The sequence below is a fragment of the Sphaerulina musiva genome, assembly GCF_000320565.1.
Source record: "Sphaerulina musiva SO2202 unplaced genomic scaffold SEPMUscaffold_12, whole genome shotgun sequence".
Classification (NCBI taxonomy): Eukaryota; Fungi; Ascomycota; class Dothideomycetes; order Mycosphaerellales; family Mycosphaerellaceae; genus Sphaerulina; species Sphaerulina musiva.
Window position 1 is genome coordinate 426535 of NW_016017394.1, and position 13877 is coordinate 440411.

Consider the following 13877-nt stretch of genomic DNA (forward strand, 5'->3'; position numbering starts at 1 on the left):
TGCGTTGATACAAAAGAGAGAACAAGGCGTTTCTCGAATGTGGTTCCTTGGAGGGTGGGAGCTTACGAGTGCAGGTAGTTGATGCGCTACTTACTAGAAATGGGATGAAGGATACATATGTACGGGCGGAGATCTAGTTTTTATATATTGCTAGCTATGTACAGTACAGTAGCTACTGACTACTCAAGAGGATCCGATCCCTCATGATGACTTTATTTTTCGTCTCACCCATTGATAATTTTTTATATAAAGAATTCAAAGTCCGGCGAGGCATATCCACTGGAAGTGGACACACTGGGCGGAACGTCTTCGGGTCTCGTGCCCCACGAACTTTCATTCCGGCCCAGAGTGAGTTCCAAGACTCCGCCTTCGAGAAAGAACAAATGCGAGAACCAGTTCTTGGTGTAGGGGATGCCGTTGAGGGTCGCACTTTGGATGTAAATGTTTTGGTATTCGGGATCGAAGTTGATGTTTCGAATTGTTGCGGTTTTTCCCGTGAGTTTGTTGGTGATGCTCACTTCCTCGAAAAAGGGCGGCGTGATGAAGTAGACGTCTTGGCCCGCGTTGGGAAATATGCCCACCATGGACAGTGCGGCGAAACTGCCCATGGCTCCGCTATCGTCGTTGCCGGGAATTCCGCCAAACGTGTCGTCAAATTGCGATGGGATGTAGGAGTGTGCTCTCTCTGCGCTCTTACCGGGTCGCCCGGCGTAATGATATTGATACACGGGAAGGAAGGCTTGTTCGTCGCCGAGGTAGAACAGTCGGGGATACTCGTGCAGATAGTCCAGACGGTCGACAAATGCTTGAGGGCCGCCCATGAGTTGGATGAGAGAGGCTTGGTCGTGCGGCACAAAGAATGAGTACAGCCACGAACTGCCTTCGTAGGTCTCGCTGCCTTTGGGATTGAGGTAGCAGCTGCGAGGGATGGTATTAGTTCATCCAGCAATGTTCCACACTCGACATCATTTCACAAACAATGGGTGTGTGCCCGGGCGTTGTACTTACCTCGTGAAGTTATTGAGTGGCGAGCAATAGGTCGGATCTTGGAATCCAAAGGTGCCATTCGAGTATCGGGGCATCAAAAATCCCTTGAAACCGGTGTCTTTTTGTTTGATACTACTGTCTTGATCGGCCTTCCACATATTCTTCCAGTATTCGGACGTGGCAATGTACTTCTCATAGTCGCCGATGTTGCCCATCGCACGCGCCATTTCCGCAATGGCGTAGTCGTTGTACGCATACTCGACCGTCCTGCTGATGCTTCGTGTAAAGGGCCCCACGCCATAGGGATCGAAATCATCGGTAGGAATGTAGTGGAGGGTTTTCCAGCTCAGCAAGCCTCCACGACCTTCGACGGCCCAGTTCAGGGGTTCTTCTTCGGCGTCCTTGCGCACAGCTTCGTACGCCGTCTCCCAGTCTACGCCGAGCTCTGCAGCGAGCTTTCCCAGTTTGAAGTATGTTTCCGCTACCACCAAATCCGCATTGGAGCCACCTTGAGTGAATCCCTTGCACAGTGACATTCGACAATCCGGAAGCCAGCCTTCATGTCGATAAATGTCGATCAAGCTTCTCGTCATCTGGATCTGGCTGTATGGGTCCATGATCGTGATCAGAGTATGGATGCTGCGAAAGGAATCCCAAATGCAGTAGTACGAGTCGTAGTACGGCTCGGAGCTGCGCCACAGAGGGTTCTCATTGGTGTAGTCTTGGGGTGAAATGGAAGCTCGATACAATCCTGACCAGAAGGTTCTCTGCAAGCTCTCGTTGACGCCACCGGGCTTGACCTCGACAACACCTAGAGTATCTCTCCAAGCAGCTTGTGCGGCGGCATGTGTGCCATTGAAGTCAAAGGTCGGGATCTCGGCCTCGGCATTGTTGCAGGCTTGTTGAGGACTGATGAAGCTCACCCCAACTCTCGCCAGAATTTGGCCATCGTTGTCAGGCGCCTCGAATCTGGTCCACGCTCCAGCGGGCAGGACGTCGGCTCCCGTGTTGATGTTGTCCTTTACCACGCTGAGGTGTTTAGGCTCGCTTCCAGCGCGATTATTCATGAACACGCCAGTATCACGGATTCGGGCCCCAGAGAAATCGGCACAGAAATGCAACTCGTAGTGATTAATGCCAAAGCTCGGCTCGAAGACACCACTTCCGTATATCCGTCCCGTGCCTGCGTCCACAGTAATGGATCCATTAATCCTTGATCTAGGCAGATCAATCAGATCCACGAGGATCAGTGGGCTGAGGGTAGCATTCCTTTCTGTGGGCTGTTCTGGAAAGTTGAAGCGATACAAAGCAGTATGATTCGTCGTCGTCATCTCAGTATGTATATTCGTCTTCATTGAAACTGCGAAGTAGCCCGGATGTGCCTCGACGGTACCATCGATGCGAGATGTCGCTCGCAGCTTGCTGGGGAACGCGCACTGATTGATGTCGTCGTCCGGGCAGCCAGCGTATGGAAATAGCGGAAAGTTACCTAGAGATGGGCTCTGGCTCTGTCAGCTACAAGCATCGAGTTAAGGTCGAGATGGCGCATATATGTTGATTCGAAGTGATCAGACAGATTTTGTACAGCTTAGAAGTTTCATGAGAAATCAATTGGTCTCCAAGAAGTGTGTTGTCATCATGTGGTGGCGACCAGGAGGAGGAGGAGGAGGAGAAGGAGAAGAGGTCGAACTTACGCCACCAGTCCCAGAATCGTGCATATGAGAAAAGCCGATGATCTTTCCTGACATGGAGTCCGTACTGAAGCCACCTTGATTCTCCGCGTTCACATCCGCTCCAGCCTTTGCCATTGCGAAGGGCAGTGTCGCTCCAGGAAAGACATGGCCACCATTCGAGGTACCAATCAAAGGATCGACCAGAGATAGGATATCGACGTCTTCTCCATAGCTGCTCTGGGCCAAGAATGCGGCCACAATCGACAGGGCATTGAGGAAGTGGTAGGCCATGTTGATGTGTGAGTGGCCTCCCTCTCGGCCAGTCTCGCGCCAAATGTGAAGTTGTAGGAGAGGTAAATGTACCTAGAAATCAGGATCTAGGAAGTGCCAGCAACCGGACACGAATACACAAATAGGAAATTAAACAGGCAGATGTGCCTGGCGGGTGGTATGCCCACCAAATTCCGACTCAGGATCCCCCGGCTGTCGACATGGCTATCCGCAAATGAAGTCGCGCGTCGCGACTCCTGGATGCTGCATCTATCATGATTTATGTCTCGCGTGCATCTCTCAATGGCGGACAGCAACGTGGCGTCATGATGGACACTGTGGTGTGAGGTAATGTAGTGTAAGTCTGTAACGTTGATGGTGGCTTAGGCCTTGCGCGGGGTATGGGGGTGGTGTGTCTGGTTGTGATGACAATGACATGAAAGAAAGCTGGAAGAGGACGGGAGCATGCATGGCATGGGTGGAGAAACGAAGTTAAAAGGCAAAAAGGAGGACTTAGGAGGTGCTTGGCTTGGCGGAATGGATGTTCTCGAAAGACTGGAACGCAGGCATCCGTCAACCACAAGACTCAAGTACCTATCTATAATCAAGGTACCTAATCTTCCTCGAGACTCGAGCTGATGGACACTTTGGACACTTGTAGATGGCCCTCTATATATTAGAAACCCACTCACTCACTTACTCTCCTTTGGATTGCAATTATATCAAGTATGCCCATGAAGTAAGCACAAGCCGGGATCATGACCTCTGTGAGCGTCTCCATGTTCATGCTCAGCATGCTGTTGATCGTAGACAAGGTAGCATCAGGAGGAGGAGGAGGAGCAGGGGGAGGAGGGGGCATAGGGGGAGGGGGAGGAGGAGGAGGAGGAGGAGGATGACAGCCGGAAATGCTCAAGTACACAGTGGGCACTGGGGCAGAAAAGTGAAAAGTAGCGGCGGCGGTGGCCTGGCACAGTCACCTTCTCCAGGATGCATCAGCCTCGCCAGCCTCACTATGAGTCCGTAATCACTCGGCGTGTTCAATTCACTGCGGAGCACCACCATCTGACAACGTGATTGTGTCGGTGCTAGGTGAGGTACTCCCTTCACTGTCCCACAAAGACGCGAAACTACATACATGTATCTACCTACCTGTACCTGACCTACCTACCTACATACCTTGCCTGCACTCTGAGAAGTTCAAAGGGAAGTATACCTCCTAAAAGAAGTACAACGCATCGTAAGGCACAAAATCCAGTTTGCCTGAGGAATTAGCGCCATCCACTCATCTTTCTCCTTGCTCCGCTGTGTGCTTTGCCTCAGAACACAGGCCACAGCTCAGTCGCGTGCCGAACAAACGCATCACCGTCATCGCTTTCCACACCATCCACCACCTTACCCACCGCTCACACTGCGCACTCCGCACACACACCCGCCTCGTCCACCCCCAAACTGCCTGTCTACCCACCTGTTCGCATCGTCTCCCTCCAATTGCGCGGCGCCGACCACCTCACACCTACCTACCTAAGCCACCGCTACGCGACGAGCCAGCCACAACCAAGAACCGCCTTTCAATCCGACCCCACCTACACCCGGCCTACAACAACAAATTGAATTGAAATTTCCGCTCCGTTCGCTGCATCACGCAGACCACATCAACCAGCCATGGGTCAGACACTGTCGGAGCCCGTCGTGGAAAAGGTACGCATTGTCGCCGTTCCCGTCACCATCACCGTCATCGTCGTCGATGCCGCCGCCTCCTCCTCCTCCTCCTCCCTCTCCTCCTCCTCCGCCGCCGCCGCCGCCGCCGCTGGCCTCCTCGTCTGCAGAGACGTGTGGTGGCCACCATTGCAGCGTGCGGCTTCTGCGCGGCTCTGAATGGACATGCGTCACACAAAGTACCTCGAACACTCATGGCATCACATACTGACTCGCGCAGAAATCAGATCAGGGCCAAGATGACCGCGTCGCTTTCGGTGTGAGCTGCATGCAAGGATGGAGAATCAGCATGGAGGACGCTCACGCCGCGATTCTCGACCTACAGCCGCTCGAGGAAGACGGAGGAGAACTGAAGCCAGCAGCATCGGACGTGCGGATATCCTTCTTCGGCGTGTACGACGGACATGGAGGAGACAAGGTCGCGCTGTACACGGGCGAGAACCTGCACAAGATCATCGCAAAGCAGGAGTCGTTCAAGCAGCGAGATTTTGAGCAGGCGCTCAAGGACGGCTTCCTTGCTATTGACAGAGCCATTCTCAGCGGTATGCTACCACACCAGAGCAGCATCGGGACCGTATCCGACCGCTGACAACTTTGCACAGATCCCAAGTATGAGGAGGAAGTCTCTGGCTGCACATCCTCGGTCGGCATCATTACCAACGACAAAATTTTCGTGGTAAGTCGGAGCACATGCGAGAAGTGGTCAAGTATACTGACAACGATCAGGGCAATGCTGGTGACTCGAGATCTGTCCTGGGCATCAAGGGGCGCGCAAAGCCCTTGTCCTTTGACCACAAGCCGCAGAACGAGGGCGAGAAGGCCCGCATATGTGCTGCAGGAGGCTTCGTCGACTTCGGTCGAGTGAATGGCAACCTTGCGCTCAGCAGAGCCATTGGTGACTTTGAGTTCAAGAAGAGCGCAGACCTTCCACCGGAACAGCAGATTGTCACAGCCTATCCCGATGTGACCGTACACGAGCTGGGAGACGACGACGAATTCCTCGTCGTTGCTTGTGATGGTGAGTCGGATGCAGGACGTTCATGGTGTCGTCGAAGCTAACCACATTGCAGGTATCTGGGATTGCCAGTCCTCGCAAGCGGTTGTGGAGTTCGTTCGAAGAGGCATTGCCGCGAAGCAGGAGCTGCACGCGATCTGCGAGAACATGATGGACAACTGTCTGGCCTCCAACTCCGAGACGGGCGGTGTTGGCTGCGACAACATGACCATGATGGTCGTTGCCCTGCTCAATGGACAGACCAAGGAAGAGTGGTACAAGAAGGTTGCCGAGCGCGTCGCTAATGGGGACGGGCCTTGCGCGCCTCCTGAGTACGGCAAGTCATGACCCACCCTCTTCATTCATCCCTTGGCAGTGGCCGGGACTGTAGCAGTGGCAGACCAGACATCTCGCATGCAGCATGGCTTCCGAGGACATGCGATCGGTTTTTGGAGAGCGAAACAGCTGACAATAGACAGCTGAGTTCCGAGGTCCCGGTATGCACCACCGCTTCGACGAGTCCCCCGATGACTATGACATGGACATGGATCAGCGCACACGATTGCTAGGTCGGGGAGGCCGTATTATTCTTCTCGGTAACGGTGGTACTGAGAATGATCTAGGACACGACGAAACCGACGTCGACATGGACCGAGTCACCGAAGTCGAAGAAGTCTCAGAAGATGCCGACGAGGAGGCGGTACAGAGGAATCCGCTGAAGAATGGCGACGTCCGGAGTGAGAGAGAAGGCACGCCAGCACCTGCTGCTGCTGCTGCTGCATCTTCCGGCAATGATGTCCCTCCCAAGGCCGAGGACACGATCATGGCCGTGGCAGACGAGAAGCTGGCAGCCACGACGCTGCACAACGAGGACGAGAAGACGAAGTGATGGCATTGAGGTTTCAATTGCATTTCCCGGCCAGGATTTTCACATGGAACTTCCATTGATACCCTTTTTTAGCGAAGCGACGAGACCAGCACGACATGACGGACATCACACACACAACACACGCACACCGACTTTTCCATTGTTCCCCTCGACTGAGCAATCAAGAGCCGTCTTTTGACGAGCTTCTTTCTCCCGGCACAACCTTACATACATGATGGAATAACAGGACGCGGGCCGGCGTGGCATCGGAACAGAGTGTTCATCGGGGACTTGATATTCAATCCATGCGTTCCGCGTCGGCGCATGCAAGGGGATCATGTATGGTTGTAGCGTAGAGAGCTCTCGACGGGAACAATACTACTAGTGCTACTACTACTGCTACTGCTCCATTGCCCTACTGTCCTGTCACTTGTAGCCAGCATTCCGCTGATGATGATGGTGATGATGATGGCTGCTGCCTTGTATCAAGTAGGTACATGTAGGTAAGATAGGTAGATGGCTGCAACTCAGCCACACGCAACGAGGAGTGACGTCTCAAGCTGTGCCAGCCCAGGCCAGGATTTGGCGGTGGCACTAGAACACGGTGGGTGTAGCTAACATGTGGGTATGTGGGTACGTGGGCACTGATGCCACCATCGACGTACATACTGATGACCAGCAGAAACCTTACCTATCTCACCGTACCTGTTCTCCTCTACCTCCTACATGCCAAAACCTGTTCCTCGCCGTGGTGTTATCAGCTTGCCTCATCCATATCCCGCACTCTTCACTCTTCCTCTGTATACCTACATGTACTAGGAGATACTTCACTTATTGTTATTACTTCTGATTGACCTTCTGCCGACTCGACCGGCGAAAAGTCGTGACGATCCCAAAGCTGAATAGAGTTTGGACGTGTTGATTCTACTGGCGCGCGTCTCCCCATCGTCGTTTCGACACCTCCCAGTTCCCGAATCCCTTCGCCCTCTCTTCCCTCCCCGGAAATCGGAAATCTCCTGAACTGAGATTTATCTGTCCTCCACCTCATCGACCGATTGCGCCTGCCTATCACAGGAGAGTTACCGACCCTGCGCCTGCTCCTCCTGCTCCACGCCTTCCACCCCCATTGAACACCAAGAAATGGCACCGAAACGCAAAAGAGCGGCCTCATCGGCAGCAAAGGCGGCGGAAGTCGACGAGACGATACCTGCAGTTGAAGTGTCTGACGCGACAGCAATGGCAGAGGCTGGTCCCGCGAAGACGAGGCAAACGGAGTCGCCTGCCAAACGCTCGCGGGCCAGCTCTAAACGCAGTGGCAACGACAGCGAGCAACCAGCGCAGATGGCTGTCCCAACAGGCGGCAGTGTCTCGATGCCCGTGAACGCCACCGTCGACGGCTCCGGCGAGTCGGGCGAAGCGGGCACCATGCGTATGGAAGCTCCTCCGCAAGCGGGCCTTGTCGACCCTGCGGGCGGCTACAAGACGAACCCACCACCGACTGATCGCCCAGTGCGTGTGTATGCGGATGGCGTGTTCGATCTGTTTCATCTGGGCCACATGAGAGTGCTACAGCAGGCTAAGACGGCCTTCCCGAACACGAGGCTGATCGTGGGTGTGACCGGGGATGAGGAGACATTCAAGAGAAAGGGCCTGACCGTCATGAGCGCGAAAGAAAGAGCCGAGAGCGTCAGACATTGCAGATGGGTGGACGAGGTCGTCGAAGATTGTCCGTGGATCATCACGGTCGACTTCCTCGAGCAGCATAACATTGACTATGTGGCACATGATGACTTGCCCTATGGCGCGTCGGAAGGAGACGATATTTATGCGCCCATCAAGGAAAAGGGCATGTTCCTTGTCACACAGAGGACAGAAGGTGTCAGCACGACCGGCATCATTACCAAGATTGTCAGGGACTATGAGCAGTATGTCGGCAGGCAGTTGAAGAGAGGTACGACGAGACAGGAGTTGAACATTTCATGGTTCAAGAAGAACGAAATGGACATCAAGCGACACGTCACCGAGTTGAGAGACACCATTCGACAGAACTGGACCACCACAGGACGAGAATTGAGCACCGAGCTCGGCAAGCTTTGGCAGCCTAGCAGGCCCAGCAGTCCAGCACCGTCAGTGACGGCAAGCCTAAGGAATGGCCGCGGCATCTCAACCAACGGGTCTGAATCGCCACTGCCTGGCTCTGCATCCGATCGATTGAAGGTGGAGACTGCAAGTGCACGGAGCTCCACGCCGACCAAGGGTAGGAACATGGACTTTGCGGCCGGATATGCCATGGGTCTCATTGGTGGGGTCAAGGGGTGGATGGAAAGCAACAAAAGACGCAACCTGTCCGACAGTCGCGCTCAATCGCCCAACGACAGCCCCGAGAGAAGTCCCGTCGACGATGATGAGCCAGAGAGCGCCACTCGAGGCAGAAAAGGGCGAACGCCTACGGTCGAGAAGAGAGATCCTCTGGATACCGTGCACTCTTAGGACGGTGTTATCGATCCTGCTCTCCTGGCATTGACAAGCATTTCAAGACAGGACAGCTTGCAGGAGGATGAGGGTAGTATCGCTCCTGCGCATCCGTTATCCGGTACCATTGATCCCATGGTGGTCATGCCCAAGGGAAAGGAGCCTGCACCTGGCGCGATGGAATCGCATGGTGCCCCTCGGCTTCTCGACCGCCTTGCAGCTGCTCTGCCACCCTCTGTATTTGACGGGCAGGGAAGGTTACGCAACGACAGAGAAAGCGTGTCTCTTGCTGCTACCGTATTTGGCGGAAGTCCGATCATCACGGACAAGGACATTCTGCGGGACATGACAGCTGCGGGCGACCAAGATAGTCCGTTCATGAATCCAGACATGGAGGGAGTGCTTTTTACGGATACTGCAACTGTAACGCCTGAAGTCACTGCAGCGCCTGGTCCGTCTGATGCTGCCAAGGACTGGGAGGAGGAGATTGCTGAGCTTGATCACGACATGAAATTTGCCGGCTAAAAAGTCATGAGATTCTGCAGAGGGCGCATTCTGGTATCATCAAAAAAGGTGTGCATGAATGGGTTGAAGAAGAAGAAATAGATTGCGTACCAAAAGGAATAAAAGGGAGGCCTTGCTAGAGTGTAATGTGTTATAGCGATAGAGGAGTTCTGATGAACAACCAATTACGTTCAGTTTCGGATTGTATTCGTTTTTCCTCGTTCGACAGACTTGAGATCGTTTCTTCTGCCGTCATTACTCTTTTGGTTGGAGATGAAGTGAGAATTGTTGTCACTGCCATTCGCGAAGGAGGTACCTCCCCTCCTAGATCTAGCTACACCTCATTACAAGGTGTAGATCTCTACCATTCTCGGCGCCAAGCAAATGTCATGACCTCAGCTTGGTATAAGATAAGGTCATGTACATATAGGTGTTGATAGGTATAACTTATGTACCTTACCCTACTTTACCCTCAGTCTCCATCCTTTTCTAGGTAAAAAAGAGTTTTCTCGAAAACACTTTAATACCTACCTTGCAACAACAAAATCTCCCGACTAAGGTATACCCAAAATCATGTCTCCTCGAATCCGATCCTTTAGCAAACTGGTATTAGAGCTCGACTCGGCTTTGAAAGCATTTCAGAGCTCAGATGCCAAGTTTCGAGTCTTGAAGACTGTATATCCTCCTTCTCGTTCTCGTCCTCCTCGTAGTGGGAAGAGTGGGGTACATGGATATGGAGATGTGACGACGACGACGACGACAATACCTTCTGCACTGTCATCGCGAGGAGAAGGAGGAGAAGAAAGAGCAGAGGAAGGAAAAGAGGAAGAAGAAGAAGAAGAAGAATACTACGAAGACCTCTCATCACCATTACCACCACCCAAAACCCTCTTCATCCTAGATTCCTCCTTTAATCCCCCTTCCATCGCTCACGCAGCACTCGCCCAATCTGCCTTTTTGGATGATTGCAATTCTTCTTCGCAGCAGCAGCACCAAAAAAAAGAACATGAATTCCCTCATCGACTTTTACTCCTCTTTGCAGTCACCAATGCAGATAAAATTGCTGCTCCGGCTTCTTTTGAACATCGATTGGCTATGATGACTTGTTTTGCGAGGGATTTGCAGGATTTTTTTTGCGAGTCTGAAGGAGAAACGACAAGGACAAGAACAAGAACAAGAACAAGAGCAGAAAAAGGATGGGGATGAGCAGCAAAGATTCCATCATCAACCCATGGCAATCGACATCGGAGTCACCAAATATCCTTTTTACACAGACAAATCTCGCGCAATCGAATCCGAACAAGGACAAAAATTCTACCCTACTCACCCACGCCACATTCATCTTCTCGGCTATGACACTCTGACGAGAATTTTCACCGCGAAATATTACATTCAACAACAACAACAATTCGATCCGCCGTTTGCTGCTCTTCAACCTTATTTCGATAAAGGGTATGAATTGCGTGTTACGTTGCGACCAGATTCTACTTCTTCATCCTCCTCTTCTTCTGTCGAAAAGGAAGATCAGAAAACCTCCTTCCTCCAAACCCTCACAGACCCACGTGGAGAAATGCAAAAAAACGGCGCACAAGCACTCTGGGCTCGACAGATTGAATTTGTGTCTCCACAAGATGCGGAAATGGGAGTGAGTAGTACGAGGATTCGAGAGGCGGTGGGAAAGGGTGAGTGGGAGGTTGTGAGGGAGTTGTGTACGCCGAGGGTGGCGAGGTGGGTGGAGAGGGAGGGGTTGTATTTGGGGTAGGTGGAGAGAGGGGGGGTGGGGGAGGGGTGGGGAGGGGAGGGGAGGGGAGGGGAGGGGAGAAGAAGAAGAAGAAGATGATGATGATTTTGAAGTTATTGGTTTGCCTAAAGTACCGTACCTCAATACCTATCATCCAACTTTACTGTATCTTTCTAGGTTCTATTTACTCGAATCCCTACCTCAGGAGAGCGTGCAATACCTACCTACCTAACCTAGGTAAGATTGCATTTTGTATTTCATGTATATCTTACCTTACCTTACTTATATCGCAGAGAGGAAAGGAACGGAGGAAGGAAAAAATAAATGCCCTTTAGAATGGATATGTACATGTACCTCATGTACATACCAGGCTAGTAGGTAAGGTAGGTACATGTGGGAATCAGGAATCAGGAATCAGGAATCTTAGGTATTGTGATTTACTTCTAATCATCTTCTCTCTTCCTTCTTCTTCTTATTAAGTACAGCATCTTCAGATGATCTTCTTGGTACCGATAAGAAGATAGTGCACTCTTGATATAACAAAAAAAAAGAAGGCAGAAGAAAGTGAAAAGTGGAAGATACATGTACTAGATATATAACTTTTTTCTTTCTTTCCTCTTGTCAATTCGTTGTTACACGTCATTTCTACAGAGACCATGTAAGAGGTATAATATGATGGTTCGTGTATACATTTTTTGATCACTCCAATTCCGACATGATATACTACTGACTCTACTCCTACACCTTATAGCCCGCCTCGGCCAAACCTTCCTTCAAACCCTTCAATGCCCGATCAATATCATCCCTCTGGGGGTCCATGACACTGACACCCATATGTCCAAAGCGAATGTACTTGGTGGCAATCTCCTTGTGGAGACCACCGGCGAAGATGACGCCCTTCTTCATCAAGCTGGGCAAGACCTCGGGAGGCTTCAGGTCATTGGGCAGATATATGGCCGTCATGCCATTGGCTTGGTTCTCGGGCTTCGAGGCCAATTGCTTCAGACCCATGTCCGTCACGGCCTGCTTAATCTTTTGACTGACTTCCTTGTGGATGCGGAAACGGTCTTCGAGAGGACGGGACAGGATTTGGGTCAGAGAAGTGTGCAGGGCGTGGATGAGTTGTGGGGAAGGAGTGGCAAAGTATGAAGGTTTCTTGGCCTCGTAGTTTTGCATAATCGGAAGCCAGTTTTGCCAGGATCCAAAGTAGGAGTTGGGGCGCGTTTTGCGGGATTTGAACGACTCAATGGCACGGCCGGATGCCATGACAATGGACAGACCGGCGGGACATCCAATGGCTTTTTGAGAGGCGGTGATGACGGCGTCGATGCCCCATTCGTCAAAGCGGATTTCTTCGCAGCCTACCGAGCAGACTCCGTCGACGATGAGGAGGGTGTCGGGAGAGACCTTTTTGACAAGTTTGGAGAGAGGCTCAATCTCGGAGAGGACACCAGTGGAGGTGTCGGTGTGTGTGACGGTGATGACTTTGTACTTTTTCTCCTTCAACGCCTTTTCAATCTCGTCGAGTTGAGGGCGGTCACCGATGGGTGCCTTGAGCTGTGTGGCCTTGACACCGTATGTCTCGAAGCAATCGGCGAAGCTGTCGGCAAAGTAGCCCGTGTGGAGGACGAGAGCGTCATCGCCGGGCTCAGTCAAATTGGCGGCGATCTGGTCCCAGCCGAGGGTGCCTGAGCCGGAGATGACAAAGGGTTGCGAGTTGGGGTCGGTGGTGATGAAGAGCTTGCGCAGCATGGCGAGAACATCTCCAAAGGTGTTAACGAAGGGCTGGCCGACGTGGGACTCGGAGTAATGCGACATGGACTGGAGGACAGCATCGTCGAACTCGATGGGCCCGGGGATCAGGAGGGCGGGGTGGGGAGCTTGGTTGGACATTGTTGTAGCAGCGGGCTTTGATCGTTTGCCTTCTTCTTGCAGCGATACGGCCGAGGTGGACAGGTCTCGTCGTTGATCGGGTGTGTGGAAGGTCTCTCCAGAGGCGGTAGAGGTGGGAGAGGGAAAGTCGTCGACGAGCTTGGCAGCAATGGAGAAGGGGGTGTTGAGGGGAATGTCGTAGGAGGGAGAGTAAGTCAGATGTCTGTTGAGCTGGTGCAGACGGTCCTTGGGTGGCATGGTGGCAGATAATAAAGGCCGGGGCGATATGGCAGCGAGGGGTATTGCGGAGCGGAACAATAATCGAGGTAAACGTGGGGCAGCCAGGATGACGCACTGGTTGCCGTTCCTGCAGGAGGAAAAGCTCTGCTTCTGGTCGTGTGTAGGGGGGTAGAATTGGGCAAGATTATGGGGGAAAAAAGGATACGCGAGGGATGGAGGCTCCCGTCTTCTGGTGCAGAGTGGTGTAGTGTGGTCGAGTGTAGTAGATTGTAGGTAAGTTAATACTGGAGTGAAAGGGGAGTGTGGAGTCAATGAGTGCAGACGGGACGTGCTGGATAATGTAATCAATGTACTGGAAGGTAAGGTATTCTCTCTCCGACGTGTTTTCGTGGAAGAGGACGAGAGAGGGCGGCAGTGCGGCAGTGGTCGGGAGTAGGGAGCAGTGAAATTGGTTGGTGGGAAACAGAATAGAAGATACTTCAAGGCTTGTAGAGAGAGCACACTGCACAGCACACGCACACGGAGGACGGAGGACGGCAG

The 13877-nt window shown here is 52.5% G+C and overlaps 5 protein-coding genes across 5 annotated transcripts; 3 read left to right on the plus strand and 2 right to left on the minus strand.

Annotated features, from left to right (window-relative positions):
- Nucleotides 1–127: 127 nt before the first annotated feature.
- Nucleotides 128–3305, minus strand: SEPMUDRAFT_152053 (glycoside hydrolase family 92 protein). The gene is made up of 3 exons (XM_016907217.1): nt 2682–3305; nt 1009–2489; nt 128–918 (listed from the first exon to the last, which is right to left on the minus strand). Exons 1-3 carry the CDS (start codon nt 2949–2951, stop codon nt 243–245), a joined length of 2427 nt encoding a protein of 808 aa, XP_016756487.1. The 5' UTR covers nt 2952–3305; the 3' UTR covers nt 128–242.
- Nucleotides 3306–4326: 1021 nt separating this feature from the next.
- On the plus strand, nt 4327–6918 carry SEPMUDRAFT_128739 (PP2C-domain-containing protein). Its single transcript, XM_016902230.1, has 6 exons — nt 4327–4628; nt 4867–5188; nt 5249–5322; nt 5373–5664; nt 5717–6209; nt 6264–6918. Exons 1-5 carry the CDS (start codon nt 4593–4595, stop codon nt 5986–5988), a joined length of 996 nt encoding a protein of 331 aa, XP_016756488.1. The 5' UTR covers nt 4327–4592; the 3' UTR covers nt 5989–6209; nt 6264–6918.
- A 405-nt stretch (nt 6919–7323) lies between these two features.
- Nucleotides 7324–9684, plus strand: SEPMUDRAFT_152058 (CTP_transf_2-domain-containing protein). The gene has a single exon (XM_016907218.1). It carries the CDS (start codon nt 7649–7651, stop codon nt 8996–8998), a length of 1350 nt encoding a protein of 449 aa, XP_016756489.1. The 5' UTR covers nt 7324–7648; the 3' UTR covers nt 8999–9684.
- Nucleotides 9685–9988: 304 nt separating this feature from the next.
- On the plus strand, nt 9989–11549 carry SEPMUDRAFT_166832 (uncharacterized protein; the record flags this gene model as incomplete). The annotated part of the gene is made up of 4 exons (XM_016908262.1): nt 9989–10181; nt 10278–10623; nt 10700–11242; nt 11519–11549. Exons 1-4 carry the CDS (start codon nt 10058–10060, stop codon nt 11547–11549), a joined length of 1044 nt encoding a protein of 347 aa, XP_016756490.1. The 5' UTR covers nt 9989–10057.
- Nucleotides 11550–11827: 278 nt separating this feature from the next.
- SEPMUDRAFT_152061 (PLP-dependent transferase) lies at nt 11828–13843 on the minus strand. Its single transcript, XM_016907219.1, has one exon. The coding sequence runs from the start codon at nt 13353–13355 to the stop codon at nt 11964–11966; it is 1392 nt and encodes a 463-aa protein (XP_016756491.1). The 5' UTR covers nt 13356–13843; the 3' UTR covers nt 11828–11963.
- Between the last annotated feature and the right edge of the window lie 34 nt (nt 13844–13877).

Excerpts from the sequence above, each read along its gene's own strand:
- SEPMUDRAFT_152053 (XM_016907217.1), bottom strand. The coding sequence starts at position 2,951 with ATGGCCTACCACTTCCTCAATGCCCTGTCGATTGTGGCCGCATTCTTG. Across the intron at positions 2,490-2,681 it reads ACGATTCTGGGACTGGTGGC|AGCCCATCTCTAGGTAACTT; the intron begins GTAAGTTCGACC and ends TGACAGAGCCAG. Across the intron at positions 919-1,008 it reads CCACTCAATAACTTCACGAG|CTGCTACCTCAATCCCAAAG; the intron begins GTAAGTACAACG and ends CATCCCTCGCAG.
- SEPMUDRAFT_152058 (XM_016907218.1), top strand. The coding sequence starts at position 7,649 with ATGGCACCGAAACGCAAAAGAGCGGCCTCATCGGCAGCAAAGGCGGCG.
- SEPMUDRAFT_152061 (XM_016907219.1), bottom strand. The coding sequence starts at position 13,355 with ATGCCACCCAAGGACCGTCTGCACCAGCTCAACAGACATCTGACTTAC.
- SEPMUDRAFT_128739 (XM_016902230.1), top strand. The coding sequence starts at position 4,593 with ATGGGTCAGACACTGTCGGAGCCCGTCGTGGAAAAG. Across the intron at positions 5,323-5,372 it reads CCAACGACAAAATTTTCGTG|GGCAATGCTGGTGACTCGAG; the intron begins GTAAGTCGGAGC and ends GACAACGATCAG. Across the intron at positions 5,665-5,716 it reads CCTCGTCGTTGCTTGTGATG|GTATCTGGGATTGCCAGTCC; the intron begins GTGAGTCGGATG and ends ACCACATTGCAG.